General features: G+C 40.0%; 1 protein-coding gene and 1 long non-coding RNA gene across 2 annotated transcripts; one reads left to right on the top strand and one right to left on the bottom strand.

Annotated features, from left to right (window-relative positions):
* Positions 1 to 26: 26 nt before the first annotated feature.
* Positions 27 to 25,615, top strand: pcsk5a (proprotein convertase subtilisin/kexin type 5a). Its single transcript, XM_026922186.3, has 37 exons — positions 27 to 429; positions 2,685 to 2,789; positions 3,070 to 3,183; positions 4,252 to 4,386; positions 4,467 to 4,543; positions 4,622 to 4,710; positions 4,798 to 4,970; positions 5,054 to 5,260; positions 5,849 to 5,949; positions 6,637 to 6,740; positions 9,247 to 9,364; positions 9,463 to 9,651; positions 9,889 to 10,025; positions 10,180 to 10,296; positions 10,410 to 10,512; positions 10,603 to 10,793; positions 11,459 to 11,543; positions 11,688 to 11,791; positions 12,709 to 12,850; positions 13,178 to 13,293; positions 13,393 to 13,495; positions 13,742 to 13,878; positions 14,125 to 14,325; positions 14,401 to 14,469; positions 14,582 to 14,624; positions 15,265 to 15,407; positions 16,228 to 16,428; positions 16,682 to 16,765; positions 17,987 to 18,185; positions 18,413 to 18,630; positions 19,258 to 19,497; positions 20,345 to 20,578; positions 20,873 to 21,047; positions 21,247 to 21,458; positions 22,457 to 22,557; positions 23,178 to 23,382; positions 24,366 to 25,615. The coding sequence occupies exons 1-37, from the start codon at positions 235 to 237 to the stop codon at positions 24,851 to 24,853; spliced, it is 5,655 nt and encodes a 1,884-aa protein (XP_026777987.3). The 5' UTR covers positions 27 to 234; the 3' UTR covers positions 24,854 to 25,615.
* LOC128317600 (uncharacterized) lies at positions 10,687 to 19,342 on the bottom strand. Its single transcript, XR_008301117.1, has 3 exons — positions 19,221 to 19,342; positions 18,991 to 19,103; positions 10,687 to 10,820 (listed from the first exon to the last, which is right to left on the bottom strand). It is a non-coding gene; the product is annotated as an uncharacterized LOC128317600 (long non-coding RNA).
* Positions 25,616 to 25,869: the final 254 nt, after the last annotated feature.

Raw genomic sequence — 25,869 nt, 5'->3', positions numbered from 1 at the left:
TGGCCTGTTGATCTCAAATTAGCGTCTCTCCCCTACGAAGTGCCGTAGGTGTAATTTGAGACAGACACTAAGGACACGCCATTCACATTCACATCCACACACACATACACACACGCCACACCGAGGACACTTTAAACTACATCCGTAGGGAGCTACTGTGTGTTTGCTGATCCTCTTAGCCTTAGTTTACAATGTTGTCAACATTATAGCTACATATGACAGTGGTGAGGTTTGATGGGAAATGAATGGAAGATGCCGTTAGGCATGAGACCACCTGCAGGGCTTTTCCAGCTCATGATGTTTTTTGCACTCATATTCCTGGTTTGCAAGGCACAATTATTCACAAACCACTGGGCGGTAAGAATTACTGGAGGTCAAGAAAATGCAGATCGGATTGCTGAAAAGTATGGATTTCTGAATATGGGACAGGTATGTAACCTCACTGCTGTGTAAGTTTTCCTGAAAAAGCATGATTTTGCCTGCTGTGGCTTTAAACAGTGATCACCAGCTTCTTTTGGTTTTGCATTTACATTTACATGTACAGCATTTGGCAGATGCCCTTACCCAGAGTGACTTACAGAAGTGCTTTGTAGTCACCATCAAAAAAACACATCCTCGTGCTAGTACAAATAGGCCAGAACTATCAAGATGATTGTTAATGGTGATGTTGGTGATAATATTGGAGATTATTGATACAAACCTGTTGTACTTTTATAGTTAGAATGACATGGTAATGTATATAAAACTAACGCAGCACTTTTGACTGTAGAGTGATTAATCTGCACTTTAAATGATTTAGATTTTGGCCAGACAGGATGTCCCAGGCCTACTGAGGTAGATGGCTCATGTTTGGCCAATAATAATCAATCACCTACTGTAGTTAAGATTTGATTTAACTACAGTATTTTCAAAGAACAAACTTTTATTTATCAGATCTGTCATGATTTTGACATTATGATTTGACCATTCTTTTGACTCAAGACCGTAGGCCTCAGTAGGTCACTAACTCTTCAATAATGTATGTGTGCAACCATGCAAGACAAGTCCTTAACCCACAATACCTGCCTTAGTCAGCTAAGCACCGCAATTTGACTAATTTGGATTATAGTTTAGGACTATTTAATTTTTTTATGCTGCAGGGGGTTGCATTGCAAAAGTTTCCATCACCTTATCTTTTTCCTGTAGTTTTAGTACTTCTTTACACACTCTCTCAAACACTGGGCCTTAATTATCAGTCATTTAGTAAAATTGTGTGTGAATCTTTTAGTTGGCCAAACCATGGCACAGCTGATTTCCCTTTAGTGATGCTCACAAAACGCCATAAAAGGCAATGCTCAAATAGCTGAAAATGTCAAAATGATACTAAATGATGAGAGTTCCACCTAAGCTTGGTGTGTGATAAATCTTCCAATAATGTACAGTATCTCAGACAATGTAGTGTGTTGACTACCTAACTCTTCCTCCTTTAAGGGTGCCATTACTTTTGTCCTAATTCAATGGCTAGTCATATTTGCCTTTTGGATTGGTTCTTTCAAATCTTTAATATGAAATGAGTAAGCTTTGCACATTTTAAATGTATTTGTGTGTGACTGAAATAACTAAAATCCTAGTTCGTATATACACTATACACCCAAACGTGTGTGGAAACCTGACCATCAGACCCATATGTGTTCCTTCCCCAAACTGTTGCCACAAAATTGGAAGTACACAATTGTATAGAATGTCTCTGTATGCTGTAGTAATACAGTTTCCTTCACTGGAACTAAGAGGCCCAAACCTGTTCCAGCATGACAATGCCCCATAGACAAAGTGAGATACATGAAGACATCATTTGCCAAGGTTGGAGTGGAAGAACTTGAGTGTCCTGCACAGAGCCCTGACCTCAACCCCACTGAACACCTTTGGGATGAACTGGAACACCGACTGCACCCCAGACCTCCTCACGAACATCAGTGTCTGACCTCACTAATGCTTTTGTGGCGGAATGAACAAATTCCCACAGCCACGCTCCAAAATCTAGTGGAAAGCTTCCCAGAAGAGTGGAGATTATTATAACAGCAACAGAGGACTAAATCTGGAATGGGATGTTCAACAAGAACATATGGGTGTGATGGTTAGATGTCCAAAAACTTTTGCCCATATAGTGTCAAATTTGATTTGAACCCTATCAATTGAGGTTCACATTTGTGAGTCTCCTTATATGTAAATTTACAGAAATTCAAAAACTCTTGTAGGATACAAACGATTTTCCAAACTCATTGGATTTTCATGAACACCAAATTTCTGGTGTAAATGCTGCAACTGATGATTTATGAATACGTTTGTTTGTATCCAGCTTAATAAACAAGGCCCACTGTGTGTAACAGTTACAGGATGTGCCAGCTATGTTTTAATCTGGGTTAAGTTATTCTTTAGCCCAAGTCAGCATAGTAGCACTATGGCCACATGGTATCAGAGAGTAAGCATCAACCAATGGCATTAAGCTCTGACTATTTTCCCCTAGGTCAGGTTGCACCTTGTTGGTAAGGTTATCAGCAGTGTAAGGTGAGCTGCTGATTGACTCAATGGAATACATCAAGCTCGAGTGCATAATTTATACCTGTGCCAGTCATGATGTAGCTGCAGATATGCACGAGCAGGTCTTGGACGCACAGGCTAATCCTCTTTTCCATGTGCTGCTGCAGATTGGGGGTCTGAAGGACCACTACCACTTCCTGCACCCAAGAACCATCAAACGTTCCACCATAGCAAGCAAAGGGAAGCATAGCTTCATTGCCACGGAAAGCAAGGTACACAGATCATGTGTCTGCTGTTACTGAGACGCCAATGAATAGTTTATGGTCAAACTACACCTCCACAGACATGTGCTTACTAACACACACACACACACACACACACACATCAGCCCAACAGCCCACAACTATACTAATGTAGCCTCAAAATTGCCAGCCTTAACTAATCATGTTCAATTATTCATTTTCAAAATTCTTTTCTGTAATTTGTGTTGCTGTGTCACCGTATGTAATCATGTACCTCAGATATAATTTCATTACGTTTCTGGTGTTAAAGGTGCAGTGGATCCAGCAGCAGATGCTTCACAAGAGGGTGAAACGAATCAGTAGAACCACTGAGACCCAGTTCAGCAGCTTTAATGACCCAAAATGGGACAACATGTGGTACATTGTTAGTATTGTTCACACCACAATTTTAAGATTATTACCACCCAAAATTCTGAGTATACATTGATTTGCACTGATTTTATTACCAGTCTTTGCATGGGAAAAAAAAAGTTCCCCATGGTGTGAATGCATTTCTGATTTGCGGTATATGCAATAATCCTTTTTTGGAGTACTGGTACCATTTTTTCCACTTCCAATCTTTGCAGTAGATCTTAATACGGAAATGTTTCTGTACATCTTAGATACACAGTCTGCACCGTCTGCACCATAGCCTTTTTAATTCTGATTATTTGCTTTAAAACAAGATCTCAGTCAGTTAAACCCAAAAAACACCACCCGCGGACTTGCTTTTTCTACCTGCAACCTTGTTTTTTGAGGCTAGTCCAATTTGGTGTAAAAACCATAAACCTGGAAAAACTGACTGGTTGGCTAACGAGCTGAATAGAACAAATTAAATATTAAAATAAATGTCTTAGCTGTTTAGCATAAGAAAAAAATAGATTCTTTGGTTAGAGATATCTCCTCAAACTGTTACATTTCAACTATTACAAATTACCAAAGAAAAAAAGTATGAAGTAGAGGCTTGGGGCTGATTTCTTTCCAGCCCAGACTGTAGATTCATGTAGTCTATCAGTGACTGTCATGTCAGATGATTGTACTTGGTGAAACACTCCTAGATTGGTGTCCACTGGGTCTGCTTCACTGACTGATCCATTGATTGACACATAATTGAGAAGGTGCATGTGAAATACAATAGTCAGTGTAATAAACATGAACGAGGTGGACTACTTCAGAGGGCCACCAGAGGAGAAACTAGAAATCTAAGTATGGGTTGTCCAGTCAAAGATCACATTGCACAACAGAAGAGCTATACATTTTGGGTTCCTTGGTTTGAATGAAAGAGTCTTGACATGGCTAATGTCAAGCACAGCTTTTCTATTCACTATTTGGAAACTGCAATTTGTATGTTTTATCCACTGCCTTAATTAAGATGCATGTCATTTTTTAACATATGTGAGTGTACTGATAATTCAAAGAATTCTCATGTAATTAGACCTATATTCCACTGTAGCGCTGTGATCAGAACTGCCTGACTGACATGAACATTAAGGCTGCATGGAGTCGAGGATACACCGGGAAAGGAGTTGTGGTCTCTATTGTGGATGATGGTGTAGAGAAGCAACATCCAGACCTCAAGCAAAACTATGTACATACTCCATATTCTATTGCAATCATGTTTCCTATTATATATATACATGTTTACTTATGTTATTGTGTCACTATAAGGACACACGAGCTAGCCATGATGTTAACGGGAATGACGCTGACCCAACACCACGATACGATGCAACAAATGAAAACAGGTCAGAAGAGATCTAAAAAATACATATTAAAGATATTCAACAAAAACTGGCAAAAATCTCATTATTATTTTCTTTTAGACATGGAACGAGATGTGCTGGAGTGGTGGCTGCTACTGCTAACAACTCACTATGCACTGTTGGAATTGCCTACAATGCCAGGATTGGTGGTATGTCTTCAAATTAGAAAACCATTACCTCTATATTTCCATCCAGTCGATATTTTCAGCCTTAAGCGCCTCGATTTGTATGTTTAGGTGTCCGTATGTTGGATGGTGACATGACGGACATGGTGGAGGCCAAATCCCTGAGCCTGAGACAGCAGTACATCGACATTTATAGCTCGAGCTGGGGGCCAGAGGATGACGGTGGAACTGTGGATGGTCCTGGATGCCTTGCTGGTCTTGCTTTACAAAACGGCATTCGTAAAGTAAGGTTCTGTGTGTTTGTTTGTGAAAACTCATATGGCGATTTTTTTTCCCCTGAAATGATTACTAACACCTTGGCTTGCAGGGCAGGAAAGGTCGTGGTTCCATCTTTGTCTGGGCATCAGGAAATGGGGGAAGAAATCAGGACCACTGCTCATGCGACGGTTATACAAACAGCATCTACACCATCTCTGTGGGAAGCACCACCCGGAGTGGACGCAAGCCCTGGTATCTGGAAGAGTGTTCCTCCACTCTGGCCTCCACCTACAGCAGTGGCGAGAGCCTCGGGATTGTGAGTGACTCACTGCATTCAAACTGGTTTAAGGTGCATTTTCCAGTTTTTTTCCATATTTATTGATAAGAGGCTTGTCAAAACTTTTATAGCTTTTAGAGTTGATCACAACAAGAGATTACCATTCATCAAGACCGTGCAGAGATCTTTACAGGGCAGGTGCTCAAGCTCTGCTGACCTGATGACTCATGGTCTGCCGTTGTGGTTGGTCCCACATGGATATCCTAAAATCTGCACTTCTCAAAAACAGTTTATGCCCAAGTCTTACCCTTGCTTCAGTGCATATTCTCTCCTGGATACTGGATGCTGAACTGCTGCTGTAATTCGTAAAGACCGTCCTGCGCTCATCTCGGGAGTCTTATTCACAATCTGCTTCAACTGAACATCATTTCAACACAATTAAGCAAGTCTTAGCAAAAAAAGACTTTTTAAAAAGGGAACTATAATCATCAAGAGGCAAAAGAATCCTCTTTGCGACCTCTAAAGAGTTTCTGAGTAGTTAGTTGGATGATTAAACAATTTATTTTGTTAAAAAGGGTTCTATCTAGAAGTTTTTCTAAAAGGTTCCATGTGGGGTTTTTTTTGCAGGTGACCACAGATCTGAAACAGCGATGTACTGATGAGCACTCCGGTACCTCGGCCTCAGCCCCCATGGCTGCTGGAATCATCGCTCTGACTTTGGAGGCAAAGTAATACACAACCACTGCACATAAAGATAAAGTATATTTTATATAGTTTGTGCTTTATGAGCAAATTGACCATATTTTAATGATCTTTCTACCACAGTACATAATAATTGGTTCTAGAATTGTAAATATGGTAAAGCTTTCTATAAAGAGACATTTATTTTGCATTTTTGGAAGGAGTCTCCAGTGTCAATGCTTTATAACAGTCAGAGGTAAAGCTGTAACGTGAACACCTTGCACTTTGCGGTTTCTCAATAACGTGACAAGCTGTAACGTGACAATAATTTTGTCTTATTAATATAATGTGAGAGAAAAAGAGGCTTGTGAGGGAACAACTGTTTATAGCTGCTATAATGTAAGTGAGAACAAGAACTTCTTTCACAGATGTACCACAACATTAAATGTAACTATAAGTGGATAAAATGTATGAGGTGTCTTTCTTTAATAAAGTAAAAAATGTTTACACTGGCAAATTGCTGTGGTATAAACGGAATAAAACACTTTTGGACATGCTGTTATTGGAAAACAATCAACTTTGGGGTGGCCATATAACACCACCTCATTGCTCATTATTTTCCTATAAGAGCACGCTCCATCTTGTTTTATTTCTTGCTAACTGCATACATCCCATGTTGAAGTAGGAAATTTATGCCTAAGTGGTTTGTTTTGTCTTTTATTCTTCGGTATTAGTCCGCTGCTGACCTGGAGGGATGTGCAGCACATCATTGTGAAGACGTCACGCCGGGGCCACCTAATTGCTCCTGACTGGCATACCAATGGAGCAGGAAATTATGGTAACATTAGCAGTGTTTCTTGAATCCAATCCAGGATCTATACTCTTTATAAATTAGGTCAGATGTAATGGATGCAGGGAAACCTTAAAGCTGCCCTAGGAAATTATGAAAATTATGCTAAGTATACTTGCAGCCAGACTAATTGTCAGTATACTTTAAGTGTGTTAATGATTAGTTAACTTGAAGTGTGCTATTTTGGAACAACTAATTTTGTACTAAGTATAGTAAAGCATAACTTTAAGTGTATTTAGTGTACTTTTATGTGCTAAATTGGAACAACTTCAAGTATATTTAGTACACTTTAAGTATATGCCTGTGTAAGATAATTGCATGCTTGATTAGTGATATTAAAGTGTACTTTTTTGTATTAGAAGTACATTACAAATTAATTAAGAGTGTCTTCAAAACACACAAGCAATATACCATAAATATATTATTTTTGAGTAAAAATATACTAATTTTTTTCCCCAATGCTGAATGCACTTCTTGTCAGGGTCATTACAATAAATACCATGTAACTTCAATAACAGACATCTGTATTTCAACCCAGTGGCATGACAACACCGGCCCTCGCGGTCAAACACAGATCGGCCCCCCGGGAATCCTCCCGCTGCTCCCGATTAGCCAACCCGGGCCTGCTACCACCCGTCACTTTCCGTGCTCCTCATCACTGACCAACAATTGTTACTGTTGCCGTTGGCAGTAAAACTTTTTGTCGGGTTGTTCACCGAGTTTCTGCCTCTTCTTTTCCCTGAAATCTCCGTCGTACCCTTTTCCAACATTGCGGGCATCTCGAGGCACAGCACCGAACTTTAGCAACGTCTCTCTCTCTCTCTCTCCCCCTCTATCTCTCTCACACGACTAGCTAGCTAGCTAACAGGCTAAGCTAACTGGAGACTGAGATGATGGCTAATTCGCGGCCTCGCTGTCAAAAACAAGAAGTGTGAATAGCAACTTTAAAAAATGCACAAATCCCCTCACACAAGAGCACAAACAGTTAAACATCAACTACCAAGTGTGTAAACTGCAACGCTGCCTTTATAAATAGCTAGCTCTATGAAGTTAGCAATACCAAGCCAACTAAGTTCCCCAAACAATATTAAGTCTATCGGATTAGCTAGTAGGCTAACTGTTAGCACTCTGTAAGCTTCAGCCACAGCACTGATAGCAAGCTAAGCAAAATAGCATCGGCTAATGCTAATTTAATTGCTCATTTCGCCCAGAATTCATCTGAAACATTTCAAAAACACATTCGATAAAAGGTTACTTTCCTGTAGAACACATTTTCTTGTGTTTGTATGGTGTGCTGTTGGTATAAAATTAGTCATGGATTGATTTTTATACATTGGACCTCTCTGTGACATTGTATAAATGTATTAAAATACTTAAATCACAGTTACAAGAGTAGCCTTTTGTGCAGTGCATACACTTTATTTAAAAATGTTTTAAATGGGCTTTCAACGCATTTATCATATGTTTTATTACTTTCTGAAAGCAGTAATGAAGTGAATTGCAAGCATGAAGAAGTCCACTTAAAAATTACTCCAAAATTGAACTTAAAGTATACTACAACTTCAGGTTATTTAATAATGTACTTTGAAAGTAAACTTTCAATGCATTGTTACAATGGTCATTTTCAGCACACAGTTAAAAATAATACTAAAATATATTTACATAAAGTGCAAATAAATACACTTTAAAAAAAATAAACTTTCAATTCAAATATATATTTTTGTAAAATATATTTTTAGAAAATATACTAAATTACAATTATTTTAAAGTGTGTTAAAAGTTGTATGGTAAAAATAGGTAAAAGCATGGTGGTAATACACTTTTTATATATTTAAAGTTAGTACAATTTTTTGTTAGAATATTTGCAATGTTCTATTGAAACAGGAAATATATTACAAATACAATAAAGTATACTTTTTTTCACTAGGGTGTGCAGGACAGGGGCTGGACCAGTGCTTATATCACCCAGCCAAAAGATCCACTACCAATTGCCTCATTAGACATTGTATCAAAATTCAAAAAGTCAAAAAAAGTCAAAGAAATTAAAGTTTAAAAAATGTAGTGTGTTTACTGTGTACAGTTATGCATAAGACATAAAGGATTAATAGAGTCAATATGTCATTAAATGACTCCCAGTGTCCAAAATGGTGTCCTAAGCGTTTTTTCCTCTACAAAGAGCAAAGAGCATTATGGGTATTCTGTACATTTCAGGCACAGGGTATATCATTTGAATCTTAGATACCAGCCCTAAGCAGTGCATTATGGGATTTCACAAAGGCACTGCACATTCTCTCTTGCTTTAACACATGGCTACAAAATGGCTGCCAAAATAGTGCACTATATAGTGAACAGTGTGCAGTTCTGGACGTAATGTTAGGATTGTGCACGTGTTACTATTTGAATGAGAGTCAGATTTTTCTCTAATGACAGAAATATACATGTTGTAAAGTAAAGTAATACAGGAAGTGTTCATTATTAAATGGATCTATAACAGTGAGCCACCTGTATGGATTCGGGTTGATGGATGCTGAGGCGATGGTGAAAGAGGCCGAGACGTGGCGACAGGTTCCCACACAACATGTGTGTGACGAGAGCATCGTTCACAAACCTAGGTAATGTTACACGTCATGTCCTTTTGAAAATATTCTTCACTGATAATGATAAACTGTTTGACTGACCTCAGTTATTCTCTTACTCTCTCACCTCCCAGAGTGATTAGTTTGGGCCAGGTGTTGCGGTTGGCGCACAAGTCTTTAGGTTGCTCTGGCCAGCCTGGCAGGCATGTGGCGTATCTGGAACACGTAATCCTACGCATCACCATCACACACCCACACCGTGGAGACCTTGCCATAACCTTAACCTCTCCCTCAGGGACCAAATCTCAGCTCCTCGCCATCCGGTAAGAGCTGGCTGTTATCTTTCAAAACTTTTTTTTTTTTTTTTTAATTACAGAAATAATGTCTGTAATACCTGCTCAAAATGATCTGATAACCCTACAATTTCCAGCACATAGAACTAACTTGTATTAATGCGCTCATTCTAATGAGTTAAAATTTCTATAGTAACAACTTACACAGGGAATTTCATGGAGGATGCTTCCCATAAACAAATACTATGTGTTGGTGTTTTTGCGCAGACCCAATGACCACTCCACTGATGCCTTTACGAAGTGGAAGTTCATGACCACACACTGCTGGGGTGAGAGAGCAGCTGGAGACTGGATCCTAGAAATCAGAGACACTCCATCCCCGAGGAGGAACGCCCGAGTACTCGGTGCCCAAAACCAGTTTGCAATATTACACCATTAGAAAAACATATTGTCAAGAACTTGGGTGGCTGAAGCTGTTAGAGGTGTTAGCCACAATCGTGTAAAGAAAAAGTTTCAAAAGGTTTTACAAATGAGTTTTTTTTCCTTCATGGTGTCTAGGGAAACTTGTAGAATGCAGTCTGGTGCTTTATGGCACCTCTGAACATCCATATAAACGGCATGAACAGCCCCGGTCAGCTGAGATGTCCAGCGATGATGATACTGAAGAATATAATAGTGCGTTTTGTTCTTTGTTCAACTGAATCATTAACTTTAATGAGATAGAGCTGTAAGTATTTTGCCAGCTACTTCATTTCTGTCTTATCTGGCCTCCTGTCTATTTGCAAAAGACTCTTGTGATCCAGAATGCAGTGAGGACGGCTGTGAGGGACCGGCTCCACATCAGTGTATTTCCTGCTTGCACTATTACTTAAAATTCAAGAATGGCACCAGGTATAACACTCATTTCATTCATATCACAGATTGCTCATTTGAATCAGACCCTAAGACTGATGGTGAATCTGATGATAAATCCCTGTGCAGGACGTGCATGTCCCAGTGTCCACAGGGCTTCTGGGGGGACAGAAAGCGGTGCAAGAAGTGCTACTCTACCTGCATGACGTGTACAGGAAGCCGTGGTGATCAATGTTCCTCCTGTAAACCTGGCTACCATCTGGACCAGGAGACGAAGAGCTGTGTGACCAGCTGTGGAGACGGATATTACCTCGATCACGGCAAGTGGGCAGCGGAAAGAAGTGCGGCTGGAAAGAATAAGAAATTGTTGAACATTCCACTGTGAATAATGGTGCATTTATATTTCTCTGGTTTTAAGCCACAGGCATGACCAAAGCAGGAAGATTAGCAATAAAAACAGCAATCCAATTTCGAAATGAATTTGAATACAAATGCACAGCATTTTGTATGTTGCGGGTTTTTATCATTCGACCATGTTCATCATGTCTGTCTGTATCAGTTGCTAGCATGCTAGCTAACCTGACAACCTTAAACAAGGTAAAAGACGAAAGTAAATGATATAGTAGTTGTATTGCCCAATCCAGCATTCAAACTGACTGTGCACATCTTATTGGCTCCTGTTTTTATGGAATAAATTATAGTCCGGAAATTTTATATAAAATCTCAAGCTAAAATCTCAGCGCAACCTCCAATGAGAATCTTGCACATTGCAATCCAAAGGACCGCCCCTTCAGCGGTTAATGGAAAAGCAGTTGTGCTACTGGTCAATGATACAAATTCACATCCAGTAATTTGAGGGTTTTTATTTTTTTGCAAAATTTAAGTAAAGTATTTGACATGAAACAAATTTCAGTCATTTTTTTTCCAACCGAATCTTTAAGCTATTAATAATAATCTGTGTGATTTGTGTGTATTCGTCTCACAGAGGAGAATGTGTGTTGGAAATGTAGCGACAACTGTGGGAAATGTACGTCATTCAGTATCTGCACTGAATGCCCAGAAGGCACAAGGTAAAAAACTTTTCATAAGTTAATAATACTTTAATTTAAGATGAGAAATCATTGTGGACTACACATGGGCAATCTTACTGTATGCTAGATTCAGTGTTAAATATCTTTTGTTATTTCCTTTTTTTCTCTTGCTCTTTTTCTTAGCCTGATGGGAAACAGATGCCAGAAGAGCTGTGAGACTGGAACCTTCTATCATGAACAGAGAGATTCCTGTGAACCATGTCACTCTGCCTGTGCCACCTGCTCAGGTACTGACTGATAGATACGCCTTTAACATTGCAAGTTTGATTTCCTTTTAAAATAGCTGTGGTGCTACCTGTGGAGTTCCCAAGGCAGGACCACTGCTCTTATAACTGTACCTGCTACTTTTACCTAATATCAGGAAGGTGTTTTACCTTTCACAGCTATACTGAAAATATACAGCTAGATATTTTCATTCCTTTTGAATGTCCACAGTATCAACAGCCTCATCAACTGTGTGTCAGAAATTTCTACAGCTTTTTACACCTCAATCAGGACAAAGTAGAGATACTAATATTTGGTATTGCATTTAAGGGAAAGAAGAAGAGTAATTATGCCATGTTGCTTTGTTTATCAAATCAGAAGTATCAAGTATGAATCCTTTGTGTAAGTTTCCAAAATTCTGCTTTATCCCTCATTTAAATTATGCTACTATTATTTTATATATGTTTACTACAATATTGTAAAGATCTTTCAGCTACAAATGGTATGACTAGTGCTCTATACATAAAGTACAACAAGCAGAGAAGCAAGACGCAAGTGTGTAAACTGCTTTACTGGGGCAAATCTAATAAATCAGGGCTAGCCCATCACAGAATTAACACTGAAGACATGAAAAAAGAGGCTCAGATATACAGTAGGTACTCAATACATAAATGCATGGAAAGACTTCGCAATGAGACACTGGCATGACAAACTTAACAGAACTAAACACAGAACAGGTGAACACAGATAGGTAGCAAACTACAGACGCTAAAGAGCAGACATAGGACTAGAACAGAAACCGAAACAAACTCAGACAAACTCGTCGCCATGGGATGAGGGAACTGCGACATAAAGTGTATTAGTAGTAGTAGTAGTAGTAGAAATAAACCAGTTAGTTTCAGGTGTGTGTGTGTGTGTGTTTGTGTGTGATTATGTTCAGCTGCAGGTTTAGAGTCGTGTACTCGCTGTGCTGATGGGTATGTGATGGAGGAATGGAAGTGTGTGTCCTCCTGCAGTCAGGGCTTTTATCCCGCACAAACCCCTTCTGACCTCACAGGACAAACTCAGGGCTATTGCAGGAGGTATGTGTGTGTGTGTGGGTCTTTGTGGATAAGTCTGTGCATCTGATGTTTAGTCTTTGTCGTGTTCTCGCCTGAGATGTGTATCACTGCCCTCAGCGTGTTTAAAGTCATTTCCTGGTTATTAATAGTTACTAGACTGGTTATGATATGTTTACTTTCTGCTTCTGCAGCTCTCCTTGTTGTCTCCTAACCTGAAAATCTACTATTCTTCTATTAATTCATTTATTTATCCTACCCTTTGTCTTGAGTCTCTCGTTGTTATCCACACTACTAAACAGTGATCTGCTGTATGTGGAAATGTGTGTTGATGTGTCTTGCTCTACACAGGTGTGATGTGAGTTGTCTAGCCTGTATAGGGCCAGGCAAAAGGAACTGCAGTGAGTGTGTGGAAGGGCTCATGCTGCAGGATGGAGTGTGTGTGCTGACTCACAACTGTGCTGATGGTGAGTCAGTCATTTTAAACTAGCAAATGTTGTTATTTTACCAAAGGATTGATCATCACGGGGTATATTTGTGTGTGTGTGTGTATGTCCTTGTCCCAGGTGAGTACCAGGATGACCGTGGGAACTGTCATGCATGTGACGGCACTTGTCTTAAGTGCAAAGGGCCAAAAAATGATGACTGCGTCTGGTGCACATCCCCCCGGTGAGGGTTTGTTTTTGGCATTCCTACTTTAGGTGTATCCTTCTCTCATGAAAGATGTTCTTCCTCACTGGGAAATTGACACCATGTTTAAAACATACATCAGAATCATATAGCTACAATCTGTGATGTTGTTTTATCATATGCATGTATATTGTATAGTATATGTATAGATTTATTTTTAGCTTTTTCAAATTGATTATATAGAATAAAGTAAAACCTGTTGTTTCTGCTCTTGTTTTGTCTCAGTTTGTTGGACGAGGGCCAGTGTGTGGTGCGCTGCTCAGAGGGTAAATACCCGTCCAGCGGACAGTGCCATGTGTGTGACCACACCTGTGCTCAGTGTGTGGATGCTGGTCCATCCGACTGCACCAGCTGTGACAAAGGTGAGTGGCTCCTACTGAAAAAAATAAATAAATAAACGGTTTTCTGTGTATTTTTGCTTTTGAATGTTCATTTCTGGCTTCAAATTTATAGTCTGACCACTTTACGTTATAGCAACATGCACTAGCCCTATACATCACTCTGTCTGTGTTTGTATCTCTTCTAATGTACAGTTTGCACAATCACTGGAAACGGACCATCCCTGAACTGCTGCTAAATGTGAATGTCTGTGTTGTTTAAACTTATAGACAGGTTTGGCCAGGACCGGTACCTGTACGACGGGGAGTGTGTGACCGCGTGTCCTGTGGCTTATTTCCACACTTCAGTGAAGACATGTGAACCGTGTCCTGAGCACTGCAGTCTTTGCTCTTCTGCCACACACTGCCTTAAGTGCAACAGCTCCTACTACCTCAGCCAAGGAACGTGCACACCCCTCGAGTGTGGAGAGGGTCAGTCTGCTTACTTTACATATTTATAACTATTAAGTTTATTATCATGTTTTAGTGTGGTGTGTGTGCATGTAGGTGAGGTCGAGGACCCGGAGTATGATGACTGCATGGCCTGTGAAGAAGGATGCAAGAAGTGTGTGCTCTGTAAGTTCTGAATTCTGGTCCACAGTACTATTATTATTATTATTATTATTATTATTATTATTACCGTTTATTTCTCTGTGACTGACTGATTGACTGTTCTCTTGTATTAAAGATAATCCCAAACACTGTCTATCCTGCTCTGATGGCTATTACAAGTAAGAGCAACTTATTGGGATTCATAGTGGGATATTGCTTCTTTAGTAACAACTTATACATAACCAGATTTTTAAAAATGTTAGTTACTGTTGATATTGTGAAGTCTTCTGTAAGGAGATATTTATTTACCATCCTTGGAAGGAGTCTCCAGTGTCAGTGCATAGTAAGTGGTAACACTGTAACTTTAAGTTTTCCGTCTTCAGGAGAGAAGATTTCCACGCTTCGCAGTTTATCAGTAACATGACAATCTGTTTTTTTTTTTTGTCTTATTAACTTGGTTGGTGAGGGAACGATTGTTTATAGCTGTTATAACAAATGATAAAAGGAATCCGTTTCATAGATGTTCCACAACATTAAATGTGACTATAAATGGATAAAAAGTATGACTTTGTTCTTTAATAAATTCAAATTTGTTAGTATTGGTAAATTGTTGTAGAATGAGAGGCATAAACACTCAGGAAGTGCTGTTATAGGAACATAATCATAATCAACTTCAGGGTGGAAACAGTAGCTCTGCTTCAACACCCTGTCTATTATTTTCGTATAATAGCAGACTTTGTTGTGTTTTATTTCTTAAATAGCATAGCGTTTGTGTTAGCTGGCACTCAAATGTTGACTGTGTGTCTGTGTGTGGTGAAGGTATGAGGAGGGCTGCTATAAGCACTGTCCTGCTAAGACCTACACTGTGGAGGACACGATGACATGCGTGGCCTGTGAACGTGACTGTGTCAGCTGTGAGGAAGACGAGTGCCAATGGTGCGAGGCGGACTTCTTTCTATCTGGTAAAGGCTGGTGATATACGCAATCTCACAGAATTTAACTCCTTAATAATAAGTCTCAGCTATTATTTAGAGATTAATCAGATGTTATGCAGTAAAACAGTGACGCTAATAGGAAAGATATGTGGCAGTGGCGTAGCTAGGCATTCACTTCATGGAGAGATGATGAAATATTCATAAGTGTGATGAGCTTGTGTTTTGTTTTGTTTTGTTTTTTTGTGGATGCCAGGCAGCAGTTGAAGTGGTGGTGATTTTCAGAATTGATCATTTAATTTTTTAAACGACGATCAACCAATCCTGCCATATTTGTAATGTTAATACAAATTAATATGAAGTTTAAATGATAATTATTCAAATAGCATGCTAGTATTAAGGGAGAAAAGGATATTTTATCAGATCTTTTATCAGATCTTCACTTCTTTTTCTCCTCCTGCAGTAAACCTCGGCTGTCACCTCGATATCCCTGAGCTCAGAGTGTAACTAGCTGGCTAGTAGCTTTCAAACTGAAATGGTAAAAATGCATGATCCCGATTGGTTAATCCTGTTTCTCACCATAGCAGCAGATAGCCAATAGAATGTGATTACATGAAATCTAACAAATTTGCCATCCCATGGTATTTGCATCAGAGGACTAGCTGGAATCAAATACACAGAAATCCTGTCAATCATCCTGTAGCAGCGAGATGTGTGGGAAATGAGATTTCTCATTATCTAAAACAGCTAAAAGATAGCTAAAGTAACTATGGCGTCTTTTTCCGACCACCTTAATTCAGAGCTACAGTAATATTGCTGATGTTCATGGTTACTTTGTCGTTTCCTGCAGATGGAAAGTGTGTGCGTGAGTGTCCAGAAGGATTTTATGGTGACGAGGACACTCAGGAGTGTGAGGAGTGTTATACAGGCTGCAAGACCTGCACTGGACCCGAGGAGGACGAGTGTCTTAGATGCAATGAAGGCCTGGTAATGGTGAACGGAGAGTGTGAAGCAGAGCAACAGGCGTGTCCTGATAAAACCTACCTCACTGGTGAGTCACATACACTGTTATCTTACCACATGATCTTTAAAAGACCAGAGCCGGTAACTAACGTAGCAAAAGTGGTCAAAGTGATCAGATATTTGTCAGTTAAAAATACAATACAAGAAGACAAGAATATTAACTGGGGCACCTTAAAGAATCTAAGGAGTTATTTTCCAGATCCCAGATTTTCCAAACACTAGACTTGAACTAACAGCTATATAGTTTTTTGTGTGAATTTTCTAATTTTTCTGTCATTCAGATGAAGGAGAATGTGAGGCATGCCATCCCACATGTGAGGTGTGCTGGGGTCGACTAAAGAATCAGTGCACCACCTGCGTCACAGGTCTGATCTTTATCTTTCAATGATTTTAACATCTCTCCATGCCGTTCCTCTACTAAATACATTGTGCCTTAAAGGAATCCTCTGGCATTTTAATATCTAATCTCAGTCTACTGCATCTGTAGCATATGTGCAAGTACCACACACCAGAATTTCCATCTACAGAGAAATGAATGAAAATCTGAGCACCAATAAATATTTGAAATGTTGTGGAACATCTGTGAGACAAGTTAGTTCCTGCTGTCATTTATATTAAAGCCGCTATAAACAGTCATTCCTTCACCAGCCTCTATTTTTCTCGTTTGAACTAAATAAGACAAAAATCTCATCTTGTCATGTTACAGAGAAACCAGAAAAACACTATGGGAAAGTTTTTCCCATAGTGGAAAATTTACTGACAGTTACAAAGCGCTGATACAGGAGACTCCTTTCATAAATGATAAATAAGTGTCTCCCTAGAGAAAGCGTCGATGTATCAAGTTGTTACTGTGCCAGTTGTTACTATAGAAACAATAATGTATTAGAATGAGAGCATTAATATAAACCTATGATTTGCCCTGGAACCAGAAATATTATTGGAGCTGCTGTTAGACAAAATTAATCAAAACCCTCTGACCAATCAGATCCAAGAATTCAGCAGCGCTGTGGAATAAGTCTAACAGTGACGCAATACAGTAAAATTAAAATAAATTTTTTTTTTAAAAGTAGTTCTAGTTATTTCTGCTTTCCCAATGGTTTTATGATATAAACGAGTCATCAGTCCCACACGACTATGCTTAGAATTCATACAAATCAAGTAATTTCCTCCGAAAAATAAGTGTGCAAAAATGTAGAGAAATGTAATAAAATTCTTGACTGTGGTGATCAGATAAACTGGATAGACCCTGACAAAGATCCTGAAAAATCATGGAGTATTCCTTTAATGACTATAAGATGCTTCTCAATCTTGTTTGATTTTAATTTAGTCATAACTAATTTCCCACATGCTAGCTAGCTTTAATTAAGCTTACAGACACCTCACTTGGTCAATGGAAGGCCGTCCTTCCCATCTAAGCAGGAAAATTCTGCTCTGTCAGACACTCAGCCAAGATTCGAAGCCACAATCTTCTAAAAATATAGCACTTAGACACTACTTAAGAGATCAACTGTTCCTCAGACTGGTCTATTTTGCAATATTTCAGGATTTTGAGCTCAGTTGTATGTGTGTATGTGTGTGTGTTTCAGGAAGGTATATGAGTACTGAACAGCAGTGTGTGACGCGTTGTCCAGCTGGAAGTTTTGGCAGTAAGGAGAGCTGGCATTGTGAGGCGTGTCCTCAGGGTTGCGCCCAGTGCCAAGATAAGCAACGCTGCACTCGCTGCTTGTCTACTCGAAAGAGCACCCTCTACCTGCAGAATGGACAGTGTGTGCACCAGTGCTCCAGGTTAAAAGCAGATTTTCATTTGACTTTTGAAACTGTATGTGAAAGAATGGACATACACAGTTTCGTACTTTGGAATTCAGACTCCCTACAATGGATTTAGGTTCCTCTGGCCTACCGCTTGTATCACCACTATTATATATGGATGTTCATTTTGATGTATAAATCCATTCTTTGATAAATGCATATTTGTAAATCAGTTGTGAGTGTGTGTGTGTTTTGTTTTACAGAGGCTACTACCCTGCAGGAGCAGTGTGTAAGAGCTGTGCACCAGGTTGTGCATCGTGTGAGCAAAGTGCCACAAATTGTCTCAGCTGTCAGCAGCCATTAGTGCTTCACAAACACCAATGTGTGAAAGAGTGTCCCCGTGCACACACACTCCAGGGAGGTGAGTGTATGCCCTGCCCAGAGGGGTGTCTCCAGTGTGCCGAGGAAGGCCAGTGTACAAGTAAGCAAAAGAGACACATTTCTACAGTGCTACATTTCTGTTGTTCAGTTGTGAGTTCTTGTCTGGATATGTACAATGCTACAATGATAAATAGTTTTAGCACACTATGTACACTTACATGCACTCTTCCTTTCCTTTAAATCTGATGAGGGAAGTGATAACGCAAGTGCTAACAAGAACTAACTTGTTTTGTGAACATTCCACAGCATTGCACATACACATAGCAGATAAAAAGTACAATGTGTCATTGTTTAATAAATATAAAATATGTAATCATTGGCATTTATACTGTATAATCACTGGCAAATTGCGGTGGTATAAGAGGAATAAAACACTTCAGGACATAAAAAAAAGAATCACCTTTGGGCTGGTAACACTGACTCCGCTTGATGGCAGGCCGCATCACACCACCCCGTCTTTGATTATTTTCCTAAAACAGCATGTCCCGAAGTGTTTCATTCCTTACTTAATGCCTGAAAAATATAAGTCAGGTTTATATACACGTAATGTTATTTAACATCCCACTGGTACACTTAATTATAATTAGAGCATATGAATACATATTCACACACACACACACACACACACACCTAAGGAGAGGGTTCTCTTTTTTCTCACCACCTCTAGAGTGTGAAGAGAACTTTCTGCATGAGGCTGGGTGTGTGTCTGCATGTCCTGGAGGGTTTTACGAGGATATGGAGGAAGGCGTGTGTGCACGTTGTCACTCAGACTGTGAGCTCTGTCATGGGGCGGGCTCTAACGACTGTGACTCCTGCTCCGATCCTGACAGCACCCTGCACAGCGGGATGTGTGTGTCAGCCTGTCCCTCACAAACTTACAGAGACAGCAGATCTGGGGAGTGTATGGGTGAGTATAAACATACGCATAAACACACATACAAAGAAGCAGTAACTATATTGTCCTGATTAAAAATAATATGCTTGTAAAAAATTGTTTACTGACAGCAAAATATGCTATAAAGTACATTAGGAGTAAAATACTAACGTAACGAGGAGTGTTGTTATAGGAAAATAATTAACGACAGGTGGTGTAATGTACTGACACGAAGTTACTGTTACACCCCGAAGTTGAATATTTTCCTATAACAGCTCATCCTAAAGTGTTTTATTCCTCTTATACCACAGCAATCTGTCAAAGAGTAAATATTTTTATTTTCTTTATATTTTATCCAGTTATAGTTACATTCAATGTTGAAACATCTACGAAAAGCAAGTTTATTCCTTTTATCAATTATAACAACTATAAAGATTTGTTCTCTTACCAGCCTTTCATGCTATCGAGAAAATGCGTAGACTCCTCTATCCAGAAGACTTTCCTGCTTTACAGCTTTACCTCTGAAACTGGAGACTCCTTTCAAAAATGCTAAATAAAAGTCTTCTTACAGAAAGCTTCGCCAAAAAGTTCACAAGATCAACAATTAAATTACAAGTCCCTGTGTAGAAAGAGTGCATTAATATAAACTATATTATATATGGAACTAGTGTCAGAGCTGCTGTTTTCAACAATGAATCAACATATTCTGACCAATCAGAATCAAGTATTCAACAGCGCTGTGGTATAAATACATTTATTTAAAGCCCTTTTCTTACATCTACCAATGTTTTGTAAATGCATGCATCATATTGGTTTATTATTGACCATCTTTGAAATATAATTGGCATCCATTACTTTTATTGTTGCTGGTGTTGTCCAGTGTGTCACAGCACCTGCCGGACCTGCTCAGGGCCACTGGACACGGACTGCACCAGCTGCTCAGAGGGCCTGAGAACGGACATGCATGGACGCTGTGCCACGCCCACCAGCTGCTCCTCACACCACTACAGCGACCGCGACGGCGTATGCCGCCTGTGTCACAAACACTGCCATCAGTGCTCCGGCCCTGACCACAGCCAGTGCCTCAGCTGCTACCCGAACCACTACCTGCTGAGTGAGTCAGAGTGTAAAAAAATACACCACGGCTTTATGTTACACTTTTTTGGTTAGTAAATCTCATGTTTGGTCATCGATAGGTCAATATTTCGTACAACAAACTCCGCCCTAATAGTTCTTTGTCTTCAGAAGAGTATCATTTTTGGAGCAGGAACCTAAGCTTCTGAGTTCCTAGCTGAAAATGTTCATTGAATTGTTATTCACACTGTCATGTTCCTTTAATGTGGACGCACTGATCAGAACTGTCATTCCATCCCTCTGCTGACAGACAGCTTGTGTTGTGATTCTGCAGATGGTTCCTGCGTGAACGAGTGTCCCACAGGTTTCTTTGGTGGAGAGACCCAGAGATGTGAGCCATGCCATCCTAACTGTGTGAGCTGCACAGGGCGCCACAGCCATGAATGCCTGAGCTGCAGAGCTTATCTGTATCGAGAGGGCAAGGAGTGTGTGGAGACCTGCAGGCCTGGGTAAACAGACTCGCGCACACACACACACACAGAGCATATTTTATGGCATGTATTTTTATGTGTTTTACTGTATTAATATTTTGAAGATGAACATTACTTGGATAAATATTAGTTTTTGATTAAATATTTGTTGCAAAGTAGCAGATGCACACAAACCCACACACACTGACACACACGCCCATCTCCCTGTCTATTGAAGTCACTACGCAGATGAAGAGTTGAGGGTGTGTGAGCAGTGTGAGCCAACCTGTGCAGAGTGTACACAAGCCGAGGGGTGTGTGAGCTGCAGAGAAGGGCTGCTGTTTGTAAGGAAGCAGGGCCGGTGTGTTTCCTCCTGTCCATCTCAACACTACCATGACACAATCCACAGCACCTGTGAGCCCTGCCACGCCACCTGCAGGACGTGCACAGGTACAGAAACGCCTCTTAGAGGATGAGGAAGAATCAATAAAGTTGAAAAAAAAAACAGTGAGAAGGGATCAAGTGATAACTGGTGTACCTCAAGGATCTGTGTTTGGCCCTGTTATGTTTGGCTGAACTGTCTTTTTTTTATTTATACTCCATTTTCTCCCAATTTGGTCATTTGCCAGTTCCCACTCACTAGATAGTTCTTCTTCTTCTATTACACAACAGCTACAAACCAATGTGGGTGAAGGCAAACAATGCTTCCTCAGAGACACGTGCATTTTTCCTCTGAGCCAGCCAACTGCATTTTTTCGAACTGCTGCTCAGGCTGCTTCACAAGGTAGTGCAGTACACTTGGAGGGCCACCCTATCTTCCCTCTTATTCATACTGTACATGAGCTACCAGAAGCCCAGAATTGGCTAGTATCAGTCATATTGACAGGGAGGGGAGAGTATGCCATCCCTCCCACCAAGAGAGCACAGCCAGGTTTGCTCACTCAGAGTCCCGACCACGGATATCTCTGGGATTGGGAACTCTGGGAACTCAGAACATACAGCAAATACTTTTCAGCTGTGCCACTTGGGAGCCCGGTCTCATTTTCCTGATGTTACACAAAGCAAACCTGCAAGACCAGGAGATTGCCAAAGTGGATCTCAATTGTTACCCCAAAAGTCCTGCCACAACTTGATACCAGCAACAATAAGCAAAGCTTGATGGCGATGACCTGTTGGGTCGAGAAAATGGCCAAGAAATGGTTTGGTGTGAGGCAAGGCGATCTCAGAGTGTTGAGCTCTGAGGCTGAGGTGTTCTCTGGAGGGAAGGATAGTTAGATCTTGCTATCATCAGCAAAACTGGGCTAAGTACAGTTCCTTAGGATATACCCAAGAGTTTTCTGTAATGAATGATCAGAATGATCAATAGCGCATAGCAGGTTTTTATTTCTGTAGTTGTTTTGATCATTTCTGCTTGTAAAGAATTGTATCTTATATCTAATATTTGGCAGGTAAAGGGGTGAAGGACTGCAGCTCATGTCATCCAGGAGACTCACTCTCAGAGGGTACCTGTGATTCGCTCTGTGTCATGGGGGAGTACTACGTGTCTGAGGTATCAATTTGGAGATATAGTAGTTAATACTTTCGATGCTAACGCCACGTACCTGATATATCGCTGACAGTTGACAAATTAAAGGAAAATGAACCATAAAATATCTTAAACAGGTGCCAGAACAGCAAAAGTCTCTGGAACTGTGCTGGAGGGATTAAAAAAAACATACTTTCAAAAGATGTTCCCACAGCTGGTGTTTTCATAGTGGTAGTGTTCAATTAGTTTGAGATCGGGTGAGTGTGAAGACCATAGCATAAGATTTACTCCATTTTCATCCTCATCAAACCATTCAGTGAGCCCTTCTGCCTGGTAGATGGGGGCGGAGTCATCTTAGAAGTGACCACACCCATGAGGATAGAAAAGTTTCATCATAGGATAAACGTGACAAGTCAGAATAACTGTACTGATTTACAGTGATGTTTCTCTTAAATGGACCCAACCTATGTGAGCAAAAATAAATGCCCCTACAGTATAAAGGAACCACCATTTTTCCTTTAATTTGTCATCCATCTCTATATACTAGTATAAAATATGAAGTGCAGTGTACTTCCAGGAGCTTTGTTCCAGTGGAACTATGATTTTGATTATGCACATTTTTTTGGTGATCTATTCTTTTCCAGCTGGAGGAGGATTATAATTGTAAACCCTGTGACAAGTCATGTTTGGCATGTCAGGGACCTGGTCCACACAACTGCACCGTCTGCCATGCACAGTTCATCCTAGCCGCTGGTGGACGCTGTCTGCCTTGCTGTAGGAACCAGGATGCGGGAGAGAAGGACACCACGGCAGAGCAAGAGGAGTGCTGTAACTGTACACAGACCAGGGGTATACTAATTACTGCTAAATCTAATCAAAATTAAATCATGTCCCATGTACGATATCTACAGAATTAGAAAGCCAAGCGTGCCTATTATTAAAGTCACACTAGAGTCACGTCATAGTAATCTGAGCATTTCAGTTTCCTGATATTGGATATTATTCCAGTTTCCTAATATTGATATTGAACCTGATATCCTGATATTGCGTACAGATGTGCTCATGTGCAAATCGAAATTGTTCTAACATGGAAACAGGAACAAATTCAATGTTTCAAACAGCCAGTGGGTGAAGCTTACATTACAAACATCATACTGATCTCCTAGCTAATACCCATCCCCGGAGTGCTCTTTGCTAGCTTGGCTGCAAAAATACAGTAAATATTTAAGCCGGAAAATATTGAGATTGATCACTTAAGGCGGCTCACACGATGCACACACTGGACCCATAACAACGCTCTTACCATTTTTAGCTGGTATCAGCTAGCAGCCTAGCTTGCTATGTAGATTATATATATTATCAGTAATGAAGATTTTAAAAAGATTTCATGGGATAACTGTAGCATTGAGGAGGTTGCTTGCTATCGTTGTAACTTTGGAGACAGAAAATCAAGAGAAGAGGGCCTGCTTGTGCGACAGTTAAAGTTGGAAGTCACGATGTATACTAGTGAATGTCTTAAAAAAATAGCCAGGTTTTTCTTTTTAGTTGTATCATTTATTTTTTGACATATCGTAAATTCACCTTGTATTTGTTTACTAACAAGATGGTGCTTTTTTTTCCTATCACTTTGTGCTCCATGTTTATTTTTCTTGCTCGCTCTCCAATCTGTTATCCGATTCGTTGGGATGTAAAAAAGTTCTGGATGTCATCTGATGTTGAGAAACAAGCGACAAGTGTGAAAGTTTGCTAGTAGGATCCTTTTCTCTAGTGTAGTAACCTATTTAGTCACTGCGCCTCTTTACCTACAGCCAGACTGTTTTCTTTCCTTGAAGGTGAGTGTGTAATCAGCACAAACTTTGCCTTCCGCAACCATGAGGAACTGGAGCACCAAGGCAACATGTTCATCTTCATCACCACCTCCATCCTGCTGCTGCTGGGTCTCGGCATTGTAGTCGTGTTCATCGCACGCTCCTTCTCCAAACGGCCGACCCCTGAAACCGCTCCTGCTCGTGGTTATGAAAAACTAGGCAACAGCGGCGGACGGGACATTTTCCGCGGAGGTACGACATCATCCTCATCGACGTCATCCAGGCACGCAGGAGGGTCCGGGTCTGGTTACGGGTATTTACAAGAGGAGCAGCTGGTGGATCTGCGTGACGGGCGGACGAGTCAGAACGACGATGACGAGGATGATGAGGATGAAGATATCGTGTACATGGGGCAGGATGGTACGGTGTACCGCAAGTTCCGCTACGGGCAGCTGGGCGAGGACCAGGACGATCAGCTGGAATATGACGACGAGAGCTATAATTTCAAATAATCAGTAGCACAAGTGAAGTGAAATAAAATGCTACAGGAGATGGATCAATGTCCAAGCTGTATAACAGAGACAATAAAACAAGTTACTGTGGATTATTTGAGTAGTGGTTGGCTGTGTAGCTTAAAATGATTTAATTAGATAATGTATTTTTGTGTCTAAACACATTTACCTAAATCAGGTAACCATGGGTTTGTACAGTTTACTAGCAATTTGGCAAAAGGTACCATTTAATTAACTCTAATTATTAATCTGTAATGTACTGCGTTCAGTTTACATTTGACTGAAAAATATCCAACTTTACCTCTTCCACTGTTTGTTTTCTGGCAACCATGTGAACAGAACCATAAACCTTTTAACCGTTTAAATGTGTTATTTTGGATCATGGATGTACATGGTGATTAAGTTGCCATTTCCTTGGTAGGTCCTTTGCCTTGGTTTGCTGTCATGGTTTTTGTTGTGGACGTGTTGTTGTGGTCATATCCTCAGTTGAATAAAAATGTAATGTCTTGTTGAAATAAAACATAAGAACAGACCAAAAAGGAACAAATAAGACGTACATTCTACAGACAAATAAGCCCAAAGACAAATAAATGTAATTTATAGGAACAAAATATCGTGTTAGAGTTCATTAATTTCCCTTCATCATCACAAGGAACAGATGTAACCACAAAGAGTGCTATATTGGTTCAAAAGTTTGCATCCCCCCTTGTTAAACTGCTATATTATCTCATAGCTGGTATTATTTGCCTTTATAACCTCTACCTCTTTTATATTTTCTGAATAGCTTTTCAGTTCTCTCGCTTGTACTATTTGGACAGACCACACCCTAATTTATTTATCCTGATATATCTACCAGATGTCATATTGCCTTTTACAAACCAGGGTCATCCCAAAACATTGAGTTCGTCTTCTTAAAAACAAACAAACAAACAAACAAACAAACAAATAACAAATTCTTTGTTTATCTATTTGTTTGTTTATTCGAATGATTGTTTTTATTAATGTTTATTAAATAC

This window comes from Pangasianodon hypophthalmus, chromosome 27 (assembly GCF_027358585.1).
Source record: "Pangasianodon hypophthalmus isolate fPanHyp1 chromosome 27, fPanHyp1.pri, whole genome shotgun sequence".
Taxonomy (NCBI): domain Eukaryota; kingdom Metazoa; phylum Chordata; class Actinopteri; order Siluriformes; family Pangasiidae; genus Pangasianodon; species Pangasianodon hypophthalmus.
Note: the sequence above shows the minus strand (reverse complement) of the source record. Positions and strands in the feature narration are given on the sequence as shown.